Source organism: Populus alba, chromosome 1, assembly GCF_005239225.2.
Source record: "Populus alba chromosome 1, ASM523922v2, whole genome shotgun sequence".
NCBI classification, from domain to species: domain Eukaryota; kingdom Viridiplantae; phylum Streptophyta; class Magnoliopsida; order Malpighiales; family Salicaceae; genus Populus; species Populus alba.
Window position 1 is genome coordinate 2,683,967 of NC_133284.1, and position 19,156 is coordinate 2,703,122.

Consider the following 19,156-nt stretch of genomic DNA (forward strand, 5'->3'; position numbering starts at 1 on the left):
TATACTAGACACTTGACCTGCGCGATGCCGCGAGTCATTTTTTTTGCATAAAAAATATTAAAACAAATAAAAATTTAAAAATCTTGGGTTCTTCTACAAAGTTATATCCAGGAAACTTGGATTTGGCTGCAACGCCTGACCTAAGAGTAATGTTCATTTTGGATGAGCCTGGCTGCAGCGTGTCATAAAAGTCAAAGAAATAATGAAGAAAAAGAAAAAAAAATTAATTGGGTTTAATTTAAATCAGGTTATCCTGTAAAACCTGGGATTCACATCATGAAAGTTTGATAACTAAATAGAAAAATAAATGACGGGTTTACCTAGAAAACTAGGTTAACCCATCAAACGAAGTTAACCCGTCAAGCTCAGGACACGTGTCATGAAAGTATGAAAGTCTGATAATTAAATAGAAAGAAAATTAACTTTAACAAACTAAACTAAATGAAAAAAATAACTTGTCAAATAAGGCTAACCCATCAACCCAAGATTCGTATCATGAAAATCTGATAACTAAATAAAAAAAAATTAACATTAACAAACTAAATCAAACAAAACAATTCATTAAAAAAATTAAAAAGAAAAAAAAAGGAACAAAATAGTATATAATATAATATAATACAATATAATAATAGTAAATATATTAGTAAAAGGCGTGACATGCCGTGCCATGCTTGTGCATTATTGTGGATTTGTGAAAAAAATCATATAAAAAAAATTGTTACCATCCACAATATTTTAAAGGAAAAAACTACAAAGTTATATTCTCAATCAGCTCAATATTAAAAAAAACAAAATCGACAAAAACAATTATAAAACAAAACACAAAAATGAAAAAAAGAAGATGACAATTTTGGAAGAAAAAAAAAAGCAAAAAGCAAATAAAAAAAATAAAAAAATAAACATGTGGGGAAAGTTAAAGCTAAATTTTTAACAAGCTAAATATTAAAATCACTTAAGAAAACACTATAGCAATATATAGTGTTTTGTGAGGAAATATACAACTATAATTCTCAACCAGCTCAGTATTAAAAAAAATCAATAAAGATAATTTTTGACAAATATAAAAAAATACGAAAGAAAAAAAAACATCAATGGAAACACTATAACAATCTATAGTGTTTCATGAGAAAATCTACAGTGTTTTAAAAGAAAAAAAAAAGGAAAAAAGCTACATAGTTAAATTTTCAACCAGCTCAATATTTAAAAAAATTAGTAAAGATAATTTTGAAAAAAATTAAAAAAAAAAAAAAAGAAGTCAATTTGGGTAAAAAAAAGAAGAAAAAAAACATGTAAAAAAAATGAAGAAGAAACAAAAGTGGGAAAAAAAAACCCTAGAAAAAAAAAAACAAAAAAAAAAAGCTGCTACAAAAAAGAGAAAAAATATAATATAATTATAATTATAATAATTATTATTATATATAATAATAATAATAATAATAATAATAATATTAAGTATAATTAAAAGGCATGGGGAAGCTAGGTGCTTTCCCCACGCCATTTAGAGTTCTTTAATAAAAAGATGGTTGTTGGAGAGGGCTAAGTATGCAAAATCAGAAACTGTGCACTGAAAACTATAAATTGCAAAAAGAATTGGGTCGAACAAAGAATTGTGCCAAAATACAAGGACTTCCGTGCAAAAGAAAAACAAAGCATCACCGATTGAATACTTTATTTATGCTGTATTAATTGCTTATAACTCTCTAAATAAAAATAATCAATTCAGGCCTTTAATGGATTTGAGCTCTAACTAAACACTGTTATTAGCTTTCAAAGCCTTTGAAGAATACTGAAGGAGTTATATTATTAATGAAAGAGTCTTTCAGATCACTAATTAGGGACTTAAATGTCGTTAATTTTACCTTCATAATTATTTAATTTATTTTATATTACTTCCCATTAATTGTTCTTTAATAAAGGGTTTAAGTTCCTAAGAAGCCCTTATTCTAGTTCACTGACAAAAATACCCTCTCAGGGTGATATAAATGCAGGTGATGTCTTTCTCCTTGATGTCCCACTCCATCAAAGACACATAGAAACCGTAAGAGATGGCTAATTTGGAAGCTCTTGCCAAGGCTTTCACAGGTTCTTTCTCATTCTTTTCATCTCTTTCAGCTTGAGTTTTCCTTCATAAACCAATAGGAGAACATCCAAATTCATTGCCCAAAACCTTGTTTCCATGGCTCATAAGCCATTTATAAAACCCTTCTTGCAACCTGATTGTTTGCATGTTGGTTCATGATCGCGTCATCAAAGTTTTCAGCCCAGAATGCTTCCTGTTTTCACATTTTGTGTCGTCAAAATCTCTTTTGGTGGAAGCATTCTGCTTTAAAACTGTTATCTAGCTGTTCTTAGTTTATTATGCTAGTAGGTCTACTCTTCTTTATATATCGGCATACTCCCTTTTTGTTAATTAGAAGAGACTGAATACGGTCATGTTTATTATTTTCTTAAAACAGGACTTGGAGTTGATGAGAAGTCATTAATAGAAAATCTGGGGAAATCACATCCTGAACATAGAACATTATTCAGAAAAAAAACTCCCCAACTTTTCATAGAGGATGAGCGATCTTTTGAACGTTGGAATGATCACTGTGTCAGACTTCTTAAGCATGAATTCGTGCGATTTAAGGTACTTCTTCATAACTTTGTTCTCCTTTTCTTATAGAAGTTACAGGACAGCAAGATTTGTGACTCTTTTGTGTGATTTTCTAGAATGCTTTAGTGCTTTGGGCTATGCATCCTTGGGAAAGAGATGCTCGTTTGGTAAAGGAGGCATTAAAGAAGGGTCCACAATCTTATGGTGTGATTGTAGAGATTGCTTGTACAAGATCATCAGAAGAGCTGTTAGGAGCTAGAAAAGCTTACCATTCTCTCTTTGATCAATCCATTGAAGAAGATGTTGCCACCCACATCCATGGCAGTGAGCGCAAGGTACATGACAATGTTTGCATAGGACTTGATAGCATTCGATATGAAATGAATATTATTCTGATGTGATAGAGAGGGTATCTGATATGATTTTTTTCATGACCTGTGAACAGCTTTTGGTAGCACTTGTAAGTGCCTATAGGTATGAAGGCCCAAAGGTTAAGGAAGACGCTGCAAAATCTGAAGCTAAAGTACTTGCTAGCGCTATTAAGAATGGTAACAAGAAGAACCCCATTGAGGATGAAGAAGTGATCAGAATACTATCAACAAGAAGCAAGGCTCATCTCAAAGTAGTGTACAAACACTACAAGGAGGTTTCTGGAAACAATATTCATGAGGTATGACAAGCAACTAAGTGCCTATTTGTAACTGTAACAGGCTTTAGAAACAGAAAAGGGACTAACTATATAGTTTTGAGGGATCTTCTGAGAGTTAGATGAAAGGAATTCAAAGTAATTTGGCTGCTTTCATGCTTTGTTCAGGATCTTGATGCTTCTGACTTGATCTTGAAAGAGACAGTTGAATGCTTATGCACCTCTCATGCATATTTCAGCAAGGTAATTAAGATAAAGCCACAACCAGACTGCCAGTCAATGTACAGCATTTTGTGCACATTCTTTTGCATTGCTTATAAATTTTTCATTTCTTTAGGTTTTGGATGAGGCGATGAGCAGTGATGCACACAAGAACACCAAAAAGGGTCTGACTCGAGTAATTGTGACCCGAGCAGATGTGGATATGAAGGAGATTAAAGAAGAATACATGAACTTGTTTGGAGTTTCTCTATCCAAGAAAATTGAAGAAAAAGCAAGTGGGAACTACAGGGATTTCTTGGTTACCCTGATAACAAGAGATAATTGATTGAAAAGACGGATATTGTTATTTGGATCTTGATTCAATGTTGAAGTCTGGCTTTAATGTTCATCTTCTCTTTTGATCTTTGTTTCATCGTATGTGATCTTCTGCATTTATGAGTTGTTTTAGCATAAGGTGATGCCTTAATAAATGGAAATTCTTTCCTCTCATGGTATCACCCTCCCAGTTTTTTTCTTGTGACACTGCAATGTATGTGGCTCTATTTGGCAACTGAGAGAGACAGTGAAATGGTGAGGATGGGATGGAGATACCACATGCTGTAACTTTGAGCATTCTTCTTTGATATAATTTGATAATTTCTTGTTTCTCTTCTAATAAAAAGATTTGGGAATTTGATTCTTCAGCAAAATTGTTTAAATTTTCTTCTTCAGCAACCTTTCATTTACAGATAGCACAGTAGTTGTATTCACTGCAGATAGTGCTCGAAAAGCAGAAGGTACTTTCCGAAGTCTTTCATCGCTTAGTCACTCAGGTTGCAGAGAGCATAAACAGAGGATTACATAATGTCAAACCAGATAGGAACTCAAAACCATGACCATAGAAACCAAAGTCTCACAGAAAGAAAGTTCTACACAAATCATTATTGAATTGTGACTGAAAACTCTGAAATGCTAACAGAAGAACGAAATTTAATCCTCCTTTCCTAGCAGAGATAGGAGGAAAGCCTTGAAATCCCCAGAAGTGTCCGTGGCAACTGCCTGATCAAGGGGCACACTGTTTCTCTTGTATTATAGTTCCTTGATATCATTCAAGTCCTTCTTGACGTCTTCGTTTTGATTTAAAAAAAAAAATTAACCCAAATAACTCGGTGAAAATCCAGTAACCTGATCAAAATCCAATAATTCAGTTAAAATTAGGAACCTAAATCTTAAACCAGGTCTAAAAACTATGTTCACAAGCTTTGCAGAGAGCTTCAGCATCTTCTTTAGGAACATGGTTGTCAAGAGCAATGAGGCTAGCCATTGTTACTTTTCCTGAAGAAATGTGACTAATTTCAGATATTACTTGCTAAATGTATTATTTTTCTAGTCAGTATTATTAATTGTGTGATTTTTTTTTTATTATTATTATGCTACTTTCAAAAAACAATATACTTAAATAACTAATTTGAATACAAGACAAATTTTAAGAAATTGGATGCATGGAAATATGTGAATGGAAAAACAAAAATAATTTGTTTTTCCTTTTGTTTTGATGTTAGCTTTTGCAATTTTCTTGGTAAATATGGAATAATAAATTAAATTATCTCTCATATTTGTAGCAAAAGTTCATTGAATGAAGGTGTAAATCATGCTTAGATAATTTTAAAAATATTTATTTAATTAATACATATTATAGTTTTGCATGAGCTTTATTAAAATTTAATTTTAAAATTTTTATTATAAAAAAATTAATGTAAAGTATACACATAGAACTATAACAAACCCATCCAAGATTTTCAATACACAGTTTTGAAATGTGAAGTTGATTCCTTTTAGTATATAATTACTTTAATCTATGGAAGAACTATTGACATGTAGGACTCCATGGCCCAATGGATAAGGCGCTGGTCTACGGAACCAGAGATTCTGGGTTCGATCCCCAGTGGAGTCGACTTGTGTTTTGTTTTTTTTCCTTCTTACTGTTTTGCCCTGCCCAGTTTCATGCCGAGGCCCAGTAACAAGGAAAAGAAATGAGTAAAATGTTAATGGGCCTGAGCCCAGTTTCTTAAAACTTTTGAAGACAAATCGTTTACATAGAATATATCCATCAAACTATGCTTGGAGGAATAATGAAAAATCTTTCTTTTCAAGAATTATTTTTTTTTTCTATAGTTTAAATTATATTTGGGTAGATTTAGGTATGATAATTTTATTTTTATCAAAATTTAAATGAACTATTCACACTTGAATTGTTGCTTCTAAAAAAATTATTTTCTTGTAATTTTTTTTTCTATATAATTTGATAGTGAAAAAGCAAATTCAGTTCACTATCATAAAATTGCATCTTAAAGACAACTAATGTATCATATTAATTCAACTCTCTCTAACTTAATATATAAATATATATAACTCTTTGTCTAGTTAAAAGATCTATTTTGTGCCCAAAATATTATTTATCAACATTTTCCTTTTGTTTTCAAGAGAGAGAAAAAAAAACATTTTCTTTTCTTTTTATTCTATTTAACTATCCAATGTTAAAAAAATATTTTTCAAAAATGTTGATCTCAAGTTAGAATTCATAAAGTTTTTTTTTTTTTTAAAGAACAAACTACCTTGATTTTAATACCTACCTCCTTGACCTTCCATCAATCTTTTAGATTTTTTTTTCTCTAAAGAAATAAAAATATTCTTAGATAATTTGTACATCAATTATAACTAATTTTTTTTCTAAATGTTTTTTAAAAAACATAAATGTTACATAAGTCTAGTATATTTTTAAAAAATTATAATTTTTTTAGATTTTAATTCCAAGACTTAAACTTATAAAATTAAAAAATTGAGTGAGATTTCTTGTTATATTGTAAGTTTCGTGTTATAGGTCGGGATAGCCGATTTAAATCATTGTTTAAATGATTTTTTTTAAAATGAAAAATTAATTAAGGTTTAAGAGTTGATTAGGCTAAACATGAAAAAATTAAATCAAAATATTAGCCTTTTTTTTTTTAAAAAAAAATCAACCAAATTATTTCTTTGTTTATCTTTTTTTTAACTTGAACTAGTTCAAGTTTTATACACTTTAATAAGTTTTATATATTTTCAAGTTTACAACTATTAATAAGTTTGTATTATATGGGAACATTCTCAAATCTAATAATCAAATGCAAATCATACCAAATCACATGTACAAAAGTCAACGACATAATCCCCTCCTTTAAACCCTAATCGTCAAATCATTACCAAATTAATAAATAATCCACTCTCTTAAACATTATAATTTTTTTACCAAAAAACATGGCTACCACAAAAACCACTAGATGGTCAATGTGGTCCCTACAAACCGACCCACAACCCTCAAAGCAACCACAGCCACATAATTTAAGACCCTCCCACCAAATTTTCCTAAATTCACTTGAAATTCATCCAAATGAGATTCAAATCAAACTCGCAGCGCTTTACCCAATCACGTTCAAGTAATAGATCTATCCTTAACTTATAACCACAGATTTAGATACTGTCTTAACACACGTGTCACTCAACTAGCCATTCAAACACACGCGAGACTCACGTGAACTGGACAATCCTTTGTTTCTTTCCCCTTTTCTCTTTCCTACTCCTGTTTCAGTCTCTGGAGAACTCTGTGAATTTACTCCTTCGACAAGTGTTAGGATTCCTGTTTCTTGTTTTGCATGTAATGTTTTTGGTTTTCTTGGGTAGTTAGAGGGGTTTGATGCTTTTTATGATAACCTAAGTTAATGTTTCCTTTTTGTTTTGTCAAGGTTTTGAAGGATTGGCGATGTGTGAGATATTACAAGAGATGATATGTGATCTGTTCTGGTTTCTTTAGATATGTTTGATTGGAACGACGAAGAGGTAACTAACCCAGTTGTTTTTTTCCCCCTTTTTCTCAATTGTTTTTAAAAATATGTAGTTAATACTGTGAATTGAGCATGTGGGTTGCTTTTGGATTTCTCTGTTCTTGTTTAAAATGGCTATTTTGAAGTTTCGAGGACTAGTTTGTGGAAACAAATGATCTGTATGTAATTGGGGTTGTGGCTTAGTTTTAGAGTATGGTCATGTCCGGGGACTGTTTATGGGGAGAGCTGTGTTGTTGAATTGACAATTGTGACTTGTGTGGTTATTTTATTGAATGGATTGAAGTTTTGAAGGAATTTCCCAAGTGTTTGAAAGCAAAAGAGATGTGATTCATGTGGAAATTGGATGGAGTTTGTATTAAAGGTGACGAGAGATATTGGTTTAGTTGAGGACAAAGGAGTGGTTGTGGAATGGGATTTACAAAAAAGTGAAAGGCTATGAGGAGGGAGGATAGGTGAGTATTGTTTGAATCCTGCGCACTGACAGAGTGGAGAAATAATACGGAGAAGGTCTTAGTGGCAAACTATTAGATTTTCGTTAGTGTTTGAACATGGGAGTTGATATCAATGCGCTGTATTGCTATGAAGTTGGTGGGAAATGTGTGGGGAAAGGGCTGGAGGAAAAAATCTTATTTCGCTGGGGAACTGAGGAAGAGTTGAGCAGATGTAGGATGTGGGAAGCAGATGAAGTTAGGATGCGGGAGAGATAGAGCTTGGGATGATTAGAGAAACTCAGCATAGTGGTTGGTGATTCCATCTGCGCTGACTCATACATAAAGAAGTTCAGAAGAAGCTCTCTTTGAAGGCAATTCCCACCCTTTTCCTGATAAAATAGCTTGGAGGGGATGGAAAATGCAAAAATATTGGTGGATCAGTTGATGAGGTGCAAGGTGATATCCTCCCTCTTAAAGCTCATCATAAATAGTTTGTGATTATGCCATTATAACTGAAGATTGTTTTCAATGATGACGTTGATGTTGTTGGATACCTTGGTGAAGGTTCTGTGATTTGCAAATTATGCCTGGTATTATGATGGCCTGCGATGGTTTTATGCTTGGTTTTCATGGCCCAGTTATGATACACACCGTATTCACAGAGTCACAAATATACACCATATGCGCATTAAAGGAAATAAATTGTTAAATTAGCATGTTGCTCAGAATATTATGATTGGAAAAATAGTATTGCTAAACTTTCAGAGATTGACTTATGGTGCTGTGTTATTCTTGTTATATATCCTACATATTGTAATGATGTTTACCCACTATCTTTTCAGCTTACGAACATAATATGGGGCGAGAATGACAATAGTGATGACCATATTGTGCCGTTTCCAGACGCAAGCGAAGATTATTGCAAGAAAAAAGAATCTAGTGGAGAAGCTGGTACCATTAATTCTGGTGTGCAGAAAGCAGCCGGGGCTAAAGTTGATACTGATGGAAGAAAGTTGGAGAGTAGTTCGAACTTTGACACCAGTGAAGGAACTTCTGCCTCAGGAGTCGATATAGACCGATGGCCTAGCTGCTTGTTATCTAATGCTGCCAAAACTGATCAGGACTCCTTTGGCACTTCAATGCCTAGCAGTTTAACTGACATTACCAAACTTGATTCATCAGCAGGTGGTGAGATTTCAATTACTAGGAAAAAATGTAGACAGGGTGATGAGTTGCTTGAAATTTTGATAGCATAGTGTCTTGCATATTGCTACATTCTAATGCTAAAACTTTCTTACTGCCGAGATGACTCAACTCGATAAGGACACTGATATTTTTCAAAATCCCCATAAAGGTAAAGAACAAGGTGATTTTGTTGATTATGGCTGGGCTAGCATTGGAAGCTTTGATGATCTTGATCGGATTTTTAGGTAAAGCACAGTTACCATTCTTACTTTCTGCACTGCAATGAAAGATGGTCTGAAAGGTTTCATATTTTTATAGAGTCTATTTTCACTTCAGAAGAAAAACAAAAAGAAGTACAGGAGTGTTGTTGTGATGGAAAAGCAACCAAACTCTTTTAAAAAACATAGTGTCTTCTTTTTTTGGATCTAAATCTTTTTCCAAACCAGTTTTGTCTGCTAAAAGAAACAATAACAAAAGCTTGAACGACTAGTTGTTTGAATGTTTATGGTTTTTGATCCTGGCTTAATTTTGTTAATTGAGAAAAGAACCTGAAGGAAGCCATTTTTTATTAGCACAATATCTTCAATTACAAGTATAAATGGCAGAAAGAATGTCAGATAGCAGCACTGAATTTTTAAGGAATTGTGAGCTTGTCCAATTATGGGAGGGTTTCCTGTTTTTCATTAGTGTTCCTATATTTTATCTTCATGTTTTGGGAGACCAGTGATAACCATCTGACTCAATATCCTCACAAGTGGTGATTTTGCAGCAATGGTGACCCAATATTTGGCAATGTAAATCTTGGCAATGCTGATGACCTATGGTCATCTTCTAAAGATATCACTAACAGTCCGGTAGAGCCCTTTCCAATATCCATGGCTTCTAGACAAGAGGATGCACAAGAAGATGACCAGCTGTTTACCCTTGGCTATGGCAAAATGAACGATCCTGCATCTCGTGGTCTGCAGAATACACAGGTAAGTCTTGATCATGTAGAATATGAAGGAGGTAAAAGTAAGCCTATGCTAAAGGCATAGGTATAGAGATCAATTTTCAGTGATGAGTTTGCTTATTCATGCATCTTGCTTAATTTAGGAGCTGAGAGAAGCATGTTATATTTTTTTTTTTTTTTTTTTTTTTTGCAGACAGATTTGGTCATTGTGGGAAAGAACACAACGACTAACTCTCAGCTGACTGCAGAAAATGTGGTGCTGCCAAATGAATTAACAAATAAGGTACTGTTTTTCACTTCTGATATTTTCAAAATCTTGATACTCAACCAGCATGTTACTGAATATTTCCTTTTGCATTCAGGATTTCTTTTAGACTCTATAAACACTAAATACAATCTGGGTTCTTAGAACCCTGTTCTGCTCTCTTGAGTGCTCCGAGTTGTGTTCATGATTCAGGAAAAGCTTATATCAGTGAATTAAAATTGGAAAATCTTGATATTTAGGTCTTAAATTTGACTGAAGGGACAGTAAGTCTAATTAGAGCTGGGAAACGTAGAAGATACCTTATATATCAACTTACCAAAACTACTGAGCACTTCTCTGGAATTGCCAACGGAGATTAGGTAAATTTGGATTTTCATGGTTTAGTTCGTCACGTCTTTAATGCATTAATTAAGCTATCCAGGCTGCCAAATTCATGAATTCACTATAATATCGTTTTCCTAGACTTAAGCCATTGCATAGTTTTCTGTTACAAAGCAGACTGGAATAATATGTGAAAATTCGAGGCATTTATTTTAGATAGTCATATTCTCCCCTGGTTGATCAGTAATTTATATTTCAAACATAAAATTCACTGATCTTCCCAGGGACTTGTAAATTCTGTTTGCTTGGCATAGTTCAGTTAGTACATTAATCTACTCTGAACGATAGCAGCTCTTTTACATGCCCATATATCTGTTTTGTCAAAATTTTACATTTAAAGAAAATAAGGGAGAATTTATCCTTACAAGCCATGCGCTGAATAAAAATTCTAACTGTGCCTGGTCACTCTCCCCTGCAGACCTAGATGGTTAAAACGTTGACCTATTCTAAGTAATTTTTCAATTTATGTTTATTGTTTTGCGGTCAGGTTTACAGGCAAAAGAAGCTTTTGAAAGGTCGGAAAAAGCTGGAAGAAAAAGGTGAACTGAAATCATACCAAGATTTTAATGGAAACCGGACTCCATCTGGAATCCAAGCCGGTCAATTTAAGAACCAGTTTGCACCCCAAATTATGCAGTCTTCTCCCCCTTCGATTCTCAGCCAACAGAATCAGCTCCAGGGACCTGAGCAGTTGCAGTACCAGCAAATATCGAATCCATTTGTGGCCCCTTCTGTGTATGGGAGCATGACAAATCCATATTCCACGCCTGTGTTGTCTCACTTTCAGTCTGGGGAATTTAAGCATCAACCTTTAGCTTCTGGTTATGAATTTTCTTCAGGTAATGGTAATCCTGTGATAGAATTTTCATCAATTCCAACAAATTTCTAGTTTTTTATTCATCAACCTAAAGTTTCTAGTTATAAAGTTTCTTCAGGCAATGCAAATCCTATAAACAACTTAGATGACTGTCCAGCGAAACCCCAGAGAATGACACCTCAGGAAAAAATTGAAAAATTAAGGAGGCGGCAACAAATTCAGGCAATGCTTGCCATTCAGAAACAGCAGCAGCAGCTTGTTCATCAAAAATGTTCTCAAGAAAATCAAATTCAGCATGTTGAAGGAGCTGACCTAGAAGTAGAGGATCTAAGTACTCTTGCTTCATTCGACCCAAACTCGCCTACTGAGCAAGATGATTCCAATACAATCGCTCTGGCAGTTAATGATTACTCAATGGAGGACACAATACTCTACAGACTTCAAGATATGATTTCAAAGGTATGTTTCACTTACAAGTGAATTCTTTTCCTGCCAGAGTAATTTGAACTTGGTTACAATTCCAAACCAATGTTTTACAACAGCTGGATGTCAGAATTAGACTCTGTATTCGGGATAGCATGTTCCGGTTAGCTCAGAGTGCAATGCACAGGCATTATGGTAGTGATACTAGCAGTACAAACAATAGTAGCAGGGGTGAACAAGTTGCCATGAAAGAGGAAACCAGGTTGGTTAAGGAATTGTACTCATGCTTCTGTTTTGAAATTTAATCCATCCTGTTTTTACATTTTTGCTCCATGGGAAAGTGAAATTAGGATCTTTTAACACCATCACTGTTTTTTTTTTGTTTCCCATTGTCATGCTAGAAATAAATATTGAGAGTGCTATTTTCGTTATTTACAATTGAGGAGAATAGTGACTGAAACAATTCAACTTAGGCCTTGATTTCTCTAAGAAGTGGAAGAAAATCTAAACAGGGCATAATAGGCTCCTCTTTCGCAGAATTTCATTATAAACTTGACTGAATTTGAAGTTGCTGATCAAATATGTAGTAGTTTGCTCCCATTGGTTGTGTTTTCTGAGTTGTTGATTCCAGGGAAGTTGTACATAATCACCATCTTTGGGTGCAAATCTTGTTTTCCTTCCATTTGTTGTTGATTGAACTTATTACACTTGTTGAACAATCTTTCTCTCTTTCTCTTGTAGTTAAATCAAGAAAAATTTCTCAAGTATGTTGTGCCACTCATTTATGCAAACTCCCCAGTTAAACTTAACTACATTGCATCTTCTTTTTTGAAGATTAAATTGTTTGTTTGTATTCTCAAGAAAAAAAAAAGCAAAATTTAGGATTTTTTGTGAGATGCAGCATGAAAAGGGGAAGTAAATGAGTTTACTGAATACTGACAACGCACCTGGTAGTGTTTCCTATGCTCGCACGTAGGAAGAAGAAGACCACCACCCCCTTCACAGCTTTTCAGTCTTCTGGAATTTTCTGTATCCTATTTACTGAACACTTTTACTTGGATTTATGTAAATTGTCTGATTGAACTCGGACTCTTGAGTACAAAAGCACAACAGAAATTGCAAAGGAAAAATCCAGAAGGAAAAACTAAACATAGATATCCTAATCTATATGAGTGGCACAACATACTTGAGAAATTTTGCTAGATTTAACTACTAGAGAGAGGGAAAGATTGTTCAACAATTGTAATAAGTTTATTGAAGGACAAAATAAAGAAAAACAAAGATTTGCACCCAAAGATGGTGATAATGTACAAATTAACTGGAATCAACCATGCAGAAAACTTGCATAGTTTTGGTTAAACCAGACAAAATCTAATTTCCTTTCTAGTTTAATAATCATCTAAAGATTCATGTTGCATTTCAAGCAAGAAAAAACTTAAAGAAATCAAATAATCTGCTAATCGGCTCTTCTATGTCTAAATGGGCATCACATCCAACCAAAACCATAAGCTGTTTTCATCTGAAACTCTTGAATTTTTGTTGTCTGCAACTATGTGGTTGTCTTACAGTTGCAATGAGTTTTCTCCTTTACATTTTGTCCTATCCAAGTTAAATCATTCAGTTTGTTGGCACAAAATTGTTATTCAAGTCTTCATCAACAAACTCAAACTTTCTGTGATTTTCCTCTTCGATTTTATGGTCTACTACAGGATGATTAAGATGCCTGAAGTGGAAACAGATACCAACCCCATAGACCGGACTGTGGCCCATTTGCTGTTTCATAGACCAGTGGATTTCGCTGGGAAACATCCCGATACACCTGAATCACCTGTTTCTACTAAGCTCCCGTGTGAGCACAAGACAGCGGGCATAGCAAAACTGTCAATGGGAAGCTTGCCTGACACTCCAAAAAGTAAACCGAGCTTTTCTCAACAGGGTTCTAAACTTTCTAGTCTCTTGACCAATTTCCAGCCAGCCGGGCAGTGTAAAAGCAATCCTTGTTTAGACACATCGGAGGATGCATCAAACAATGGACCTGCAGATGAAGTAGCTAGGGAGGTTAAAGCCTCTGAATGAAGATAAGGGTAATTCCTTCCTTTATCTCTTCCATGAGTATGTTATGCTTACAGCGATGGTTATATCGATTTACTGGTAATGCCAAGGTTTTCTTTTAATGTCAGCCCATTGGATCATCATCAAATGAGGGTCACACAGATTAAACACCAATATTGCCGAGGATTCATCAACGTCATTGGCAGGCAGCGTAACGTAGCATTTGTGGATTTGAAAGTATTGTCGTCTATATAGCTACATATCTACTACCACCAGAACTGTATGCTTTTATCCTTCTGCTAATTATGTGGAAGGGTGATACGCCAATAATTATTAGCAGATTTATATGTGCCTACCCTCTGAGTGACATTGGCCTCTTTCCCTTGTTTCTGAATTGTGATTCCAAAACACAATGATCTTTGTTATGAACTTACCATGGGTTTGAGTATAAAAGTTTGTTCTTCCTCTGCTACCAATTATGGGCAAATGGAACTTGGGTTTGGTTTTGGTATTACACCACTTGGGCTCTTGTCTCCTGCCCTAAATCAATGTGCCGGTAATGTAGCTTACATGTGCTAATACTAATAGTAGGGATGGAGATTTAACTCAATTCATCAGTTAATTCGATGTCATCTGTTTCGATTAGATCGAATTTTAATTTGGATTGGTTTTGGTAAAATCAGAGGTCGGAGGCGGGTGAGGGTTTCATCTACTCCTTGAGAGAATTTTTTAATGTAATGTATGAACTTATCATCAACTCCACTCAATTGCTGACTTGCTAGCGTCAGTACCAGCACGCAAGAGCTCCGGCTAATAAAGGATGGGACATATGATGTTGAACTTGTGTGTCTGATCAATGGAAAGAGAGGCGGAGGAGATCAAACCTGGAGGAGGAGAGTGATGTTCTCATCGGTAGAATCATTGCTGATCTCAGTATCAACAAAATCTTCTTGTCTCGAAGCATCATCATCACTTACCTTTCCTTCTCTCCATTCTTCGAGGATAGCCACAAACGTGGCACGGCGCCTCATATACAATTCCTCGGACTTCTTCTGTAGATTCTGCAGATTAAATGTTACTATGAGACTAACTTCTCATTTATCCATGTTCATGTTACATGTAAAGTATTTTTTTATTAATAAATAATTTCCAGTAAAGTTTTAATTAATTTCTTGTTCGTGAGATTGATGGACATGTTCACAATATATATCCCATTAACGTTTAGAAGATCACAAATCCTGCCCCATCAAGGTTTTAAAAAAGGAAATGGATCTCCCACTTTCATTAAAATATTTGTCACACAACCACTACGATTATAGTTTTAAGTTTCTTGTTATATTATTGATGCGGAACAATGAATATAAAGAATTAAAACAGAATATATATATATATATATATATATATATATATATATATATATATTATATATATTTTTTTTAAAGAAAAAAGCTATGAATTGAAAGTACAAAAAAAAGGATAGGAATTGGAAATATACAACTCTACAATATTTTTAATTTATCATTAAAACTCCATAACATTTAAAAAATTATAATATAAATATTAAAACCTTAACTACAACAAGTGATTGGGCTACGACCCACTAAATAAAATACCTATTAATAATTAAATCAAACTCAACAAATAAAGCCTAGTTAATAAATCTCAACTAAAAATTTATGTAAATTAAACTAAAACTCAATCTCTTAATGGTTTGGATCATTTTAGTAAATATAACTTTTTTATTATCAGAAAAGTTGTGTCACTCAAAGAATTGATTCATGTCACAAATTCACTGATCCACTGCTGTTGGTGTGGACAATTTGTTGTGGAGGTGTTTTAGGAGTGTTGAATGTAGCAAATCGATATGGACATGTGGACTGATGTGGTGTTCTTTTCGGTGGTGGATCTTGGTTGCTGCTATGATCGGTGTTGTTGTAGGTTAAGGGAGAGATTGGTGGAGGCATTATTGTTGGAATTTTTTTTTATTATTGTTGTTGATGTTGGACAATGTTGATGATGAATAATTTTTTGTTTTTGAGTTTTTTCAGATTAGACTATAAATTCCACAAATTCTGATACATTGATTAATTGTGCTAACAATTAAAATTCAAAGCTCTAATATCTAATTTAATATGATACAATAAACAAAAGGAATTAAAGCAGTGAAAAAAATAAGCTCTTAGAAAAATAAGCTAAAAATTAAAAGCAAAGAAAGAAAAGAATGAGGATTGAATCATTAAAACTCCATAACATTTTGAAAAGTAGGATATAAATACTAAAATTTTAACTAGAATAAGTGATTGAGCTTATGACCCACTAAATAAAATACCAAACAATAATTAAATTAAACCCAATAAATAAAACTTAATTAATAAATCTCAACTAAAAATTCATATAAATTAAACTAAAACATAAAATAAAACATAATCACTTAATGGTCTAGAGTATCCTTTATTATTTATGATTGTGTAAACAATATTTTAGGTTTGGTATCCCACACCGATTATTGAGTGGCACCAGAATTTCTTCTGCAAATCGTCACCATCAACAGACCATATTGCAAGCAATTAGGCAAAACATGTCAACATATCCAATAATTTCACCCGTTAAAGATGGACTTCGACAGAGGCATAAGAAAACAGGATACTTAAGAGGATATGTAAGTTCATAATAATGATAAAGCTGTTTATTAACGTTACTACTATAAACAGTGATATGTGATAATAAAAAAGGCCGGGGAGGCTGCAAATCTGGATTCATCCCTCAATTTTTAATTTTTGGAATGAGAAGTAGAGGTTGTTCTTTCTGCAAACTGGTGTGGAACTTATCAGTCATGTCTATGTCTTTTGGATCATGTCCAGGAGGAAGTGACCAATCAAAGAAATGGAGCAATGAAGCAAGAACCAAGGGAACATGCTTGGTAGCCATGGGTTGACCAGGGCATGCTCTCCTTCCAGCACCAAATGGTATGAACTCAATATTGCTTCCTCTGAAATCCATATTCGAAGTCAAGAATCGCTCAGGTTTATAATCCAATGGATCTTTCCAACTCTTGGGGTCTCGTCCAATTGCATAAGCATTCACCAACACTTGAGAGTTCTTTGGAATGGTATAGCCCATCACTTTGCATGAGTTCACGGCACGGTGAGGAAGAAGAAGTGGTCCTGGAGGGTGCAATCTCATGCTTTCTTTGAGACAAGCATGGAGGAACTTTAGTCTAGGTAGATCAGATTCTTGTATAAGGTCCTGGTTGATTTCACTTGCTAGTTCCGCTTGAGCTTTGTTCATGCATTGTGGGTTCCTTAATAGTTCTGCCATTGCCCACTCAATTGCTGACGTGCTTGTGTCTGAACCAGCAACCAGGAGCTCCTGCAAATAAACCATAGAGCATATGATACTCAACTTGTGTGCCTGATCAATTCGTGGACATGGATATATATATATATACAGAGAGAGAGAGAGAGAGAGAGAGAGATTAAACCAGAAGAAGGACATTGATATGCTCATTACTAGAACCGTTGCTGATCAGAGTATCAAGGAAATCCTCTTTGCTTGAAGCATTATCAGAACTCATCTTTCTTTCTCTTCTTTCTTCGATGATAGCTTCAAACATGGTACTGAACCTCAAATACAACTCCTTAGACTTCTTCCGTAGATTCTGCAGATCAAATGGTGCTAGAATAGGAAAAAGATCGGATATATTTGGAGCAGCCCCTACCTCGAAGATATTTCTTATAATTTCCGTCATCTCTCCCTCCATACTCTCTTGCTCCATACTTATAAGGTCACTTGAGATGAGAATATTAGTCAACATACTAAAAACAGCTGCAAATGCTACTTCCTTGATCTTCAACACCTTACCCTCCATTGTTCTGATAAATCTTACAGTGTCTGCCGCCTTTTTCTCTCGCAAACATGATTGGGACAATAGAGCTTTGTTTGAGAAAAGCTTGGATTGGCAAACAGTTCGCAAAAACTTAAATTCATTGTTGACTTCTCCAATCCATCCAAGGGACAAATTTTCTAGCTTTAACCACTTGGCTGGTATTACGTCAGGAACAAACCTACCGGACAAAAAGCGATCCTGAGTTTTGAGAATTTCGGTGGCAGCTTCTTGAGATGCGGCAACAATAACAAGCTGGCTGCCAAGTCTAAGTGAGAAGAGTGGTCCGTAGGTTTTTGCTAGATTGGCTAGAGTAATATGAGGGCTATTTCCAATTTGTAGGGCATTGCCTAAGATCGGCCATGAATATGGCCCTGGTGGTAGCGGTGCAAATCTTGATGAATACAGTGTCTTGAGCTGCTTGGCAATGAGATAAATGAGAGGCAAGAGAAAGAGAACAGTAAAAAGAGTATTGGATGATATATCTGTTACTATTGTTGCCATGTTTTGCCTAATTGCTTGCAATATGGTCTGCGAATGATCTCCATTATTTAACGTGGCGATTCCCAGAAGAAAAGCAGGTGCCACACAGCTATCACTCAATAATTTAGCAAGAAATTAAAAGTATCATTGCAGTGTTTGTGTCAGGTAATATACTTTAATGAAAGTGGGTGATCTGTTGAAAGAATCCTTATGGATTTCGATATGATTAAGTAATTGGTATTTTATTGTAACATGTTTCTTAAATGTCAAGTGGTGAATTATTTAGACAGAACAAGTTTCAAATCATCAGCTGACGTCGTGAAAACAATAATTTTAAGAAGGGGGCACGTACGTACGTAGCCATGAATGCATACACTAGGGATGTGAGAAATCTTGGGCAAAAACACCCTTTCTTCTGCACAGGACGTCCACTGATACCAGGGGAAGAAAGGGGGGAGGGCAGCCCCTCTTCTGGCATGCAATGGAGGCTCGAGCATTCGGAGGTGTACGAAGCCCCTTGTAGTCCAGAGATCTCAGAGCTTCAAGTTTCCGGATTTTAGGAGAGGTGAGACTTGAGGGGAGCAACGTTTCCTCAGGAAAGGATTCCATAGCATAGTTGCCTATATATATAATAACAACAACGTGTCAATAATTAATTGATATAGGTATATCTTGCGGGGGGGGAAAAAAAAAAAAAAACCTTACACTGGAAGAGACAATTACTCCAACTTAAAATCAAACAATTTTCATTTTGCAAATAAAAAACCTTAACCCTGTTGATTTGTCTCTTTCTTTATTTTCTAGAAACCCACCCTATCTTCTATCACTTTCTCTTAAATTATTCTCCATGAACATGTAATTCCAAAATGTCATTTTTCAATAACCTTACTTTTGCTTTCTTTAACTTTTTTATATGCTGTGCTCTCAAGGAATCCACTTGCAAAGAACAAATTTCATCTTGCA

The 19,156-nt window shown here is 34.5% G+C and overlaps 3 protein-coding genes and 1 non-coding gene across 9 annotated transcripts; 3 read left to right on the forward strand and 1 right to left on the reverse strand.

The window, feature by feature from the left end:
* The first annotated feature begins 1,949 nt into the window (after positions 1-1,949).
* Positions 1,950-4,143, forward strand: LOC118061222 (annexin D4). Its single transcript, XM_035074629.2, has 6 exons — positions 1,950-2,082; positions 2,457-2,629; positions 2,713-2,931; positions 3,042-3,266; positions 3,411-3,485; positions 3,580-4,143. The coding sequence occupies exons 1-6, from the start codon at positions 2,046-2,048 to the stop codon at positions 3,787-3,789; spliced, it is 939 nt and encodes a 312-aa protein (XP_034930520.1). The 5' UTR covers positions 1,950-2,045; the 3' UTR covers positions 3,790-4,143.
* A 1,181-nt stretch (positions 4,144-5,324) lies between these two features.
* On the forward strand, positions 5,325-5,397 carry TRNAR-ACG (transfer RNA arginine (anticodon ACG)). The gene has a single exon. It is a non-coding gene; the product is annotated as a tRNA-Arg (tRNA).
* A 1,581-nt stretch (positions 5,398-6,978) lies between these two features.
* On the forward strand, positions 6,979-14,299 carry LOC118061223 (protein LNK2). 6 transcript variants are annotated; one of them, XM_035074636.2, is made up of 11 exons: positions 6,979-7,134; positions 7,223-7,316; positions 8,595-8,940; positions 9,107-9,182; positions 9,707-9,914; positions 10,083-10,172; positions 11,023-11,374; positions 11,462-11,811; positions 11,895-12,037; positions 13,485-13,859; positions 13,938-14,299. In XM_035074636.2, the coding sequence occupies exons 2-10, from the start codon at positions 7,293-7,295 to the stop codon at positions 13,849-13,851; spliced, it is 1,956 nt and encodes a 651-aa protein (XP_034930527.1). In that variant the 5' UTR covers positions 6,979-7,134; positions 7,223-7,292; the 3' UTR covers positions 13,852-13,859; positions 13,938-14,299. The 6 variants fall into 6 exon arrangements, with proteins under 6 accessions (XP_034930527.1, XP_034930526.1, XP_034930530.1 ...); XM_035074635.2 differs by having other exon boundaries at positions 13,956-14,299; XM_035074639.2 differs by having other exon boundaries at positions 11,471-11,811; positions 13,956-14,299.
* A 1,900-nt stretch (positions 14,300-16,199) lies between these two features.
* On the reverse strand, positions 16,200-18,306 carry LOC118061225 (probable (S)-N-methylcoclaurine 3'-hydroxylase isozyme 2). Its single transcript, XM_035074642.2, has 2 exons — positions 17,309-18,306; positions 16,200-17,196 (listed from the first exon to the last, which is right to left on the reverse strand). The coding sequence occupies exons 1-2, from the start codon at positions 18,212-18,214 to the stop codon at positions 16,591-16,593; spliced, it is 1,512 nt and encodes a 503-aa protein (XP_034930533.1). The 5' UTR covers positions 18,215-18,306; the 3' UTR covers positions 16,200-16,590.
* Between the last annotated feature and the right edge of the window lie 850 nt (positions 18,307-19,156).

What these genes read in the sequence shown, in the direction of transcription:
- LOC118061222 (XM_035074629.2), top strand. Translation starts at nt 2,046, where the DNA reads ATGGCTAATTTGGAAGCTCTTGCCAAGGCTTTCACAG. An exon ending in TCCATGGCAGTGAGCGCAAG is followed by an intron (nt 2,932 to 3,041) that starts GTACATGACAAT and finishes ACCTGTGAACAG; the next exon opens with CTTTTGGTAGCACTTGTAAG. An exon ending in CTGGAAACAATATTCATGAG is followed by an intron (nt 3,267 to 3,410) that starts GTATGACAAGCA and finishes TGCTTTGTTCAG; the next exon opens with GATCTTGATGCTTCTGACTT.
- LOC118061225 (XM_035074642.2), bottom strand. Translation starts at nt 18,214, where the DNA reads ATGGCAACAATAGTAACAGATATATCATCCAATACTCTTTTTACTGTT. An exon ending in ATATCAATGTCCTTCTTCTG is followed by an intron (nt 17,197 to 17,308) that starts GTTTAATCTCTC and finishes GTTTATTTGCAG; the next exon opens with GAGCTCCTGGTTGCTGGTTC.
- LOC118061223 (XM_035074636.2), top strand. Translation starts at nt 7,293, where the DNA reads ATGTTTGATTGGAACGACGAAGAG. An exon ending in TTGATTGGAACGACGAAGAG is followed by an intron (nt 7,317 to 8,594) that starts GTAACTAACCCA and finishes CTATCTTTTCAG; the next exon opens with CTTACGAACATAATATGGGG. An exon ending in CAAATGAATTAACAAATAAG is followed by an intron (nt 10,173 to 11,022) that starts GTACTGTTTTTC and finishes TTTTGCGGTCAG; the next exon opens with GTTTACAGGCAAAAGAAGCT.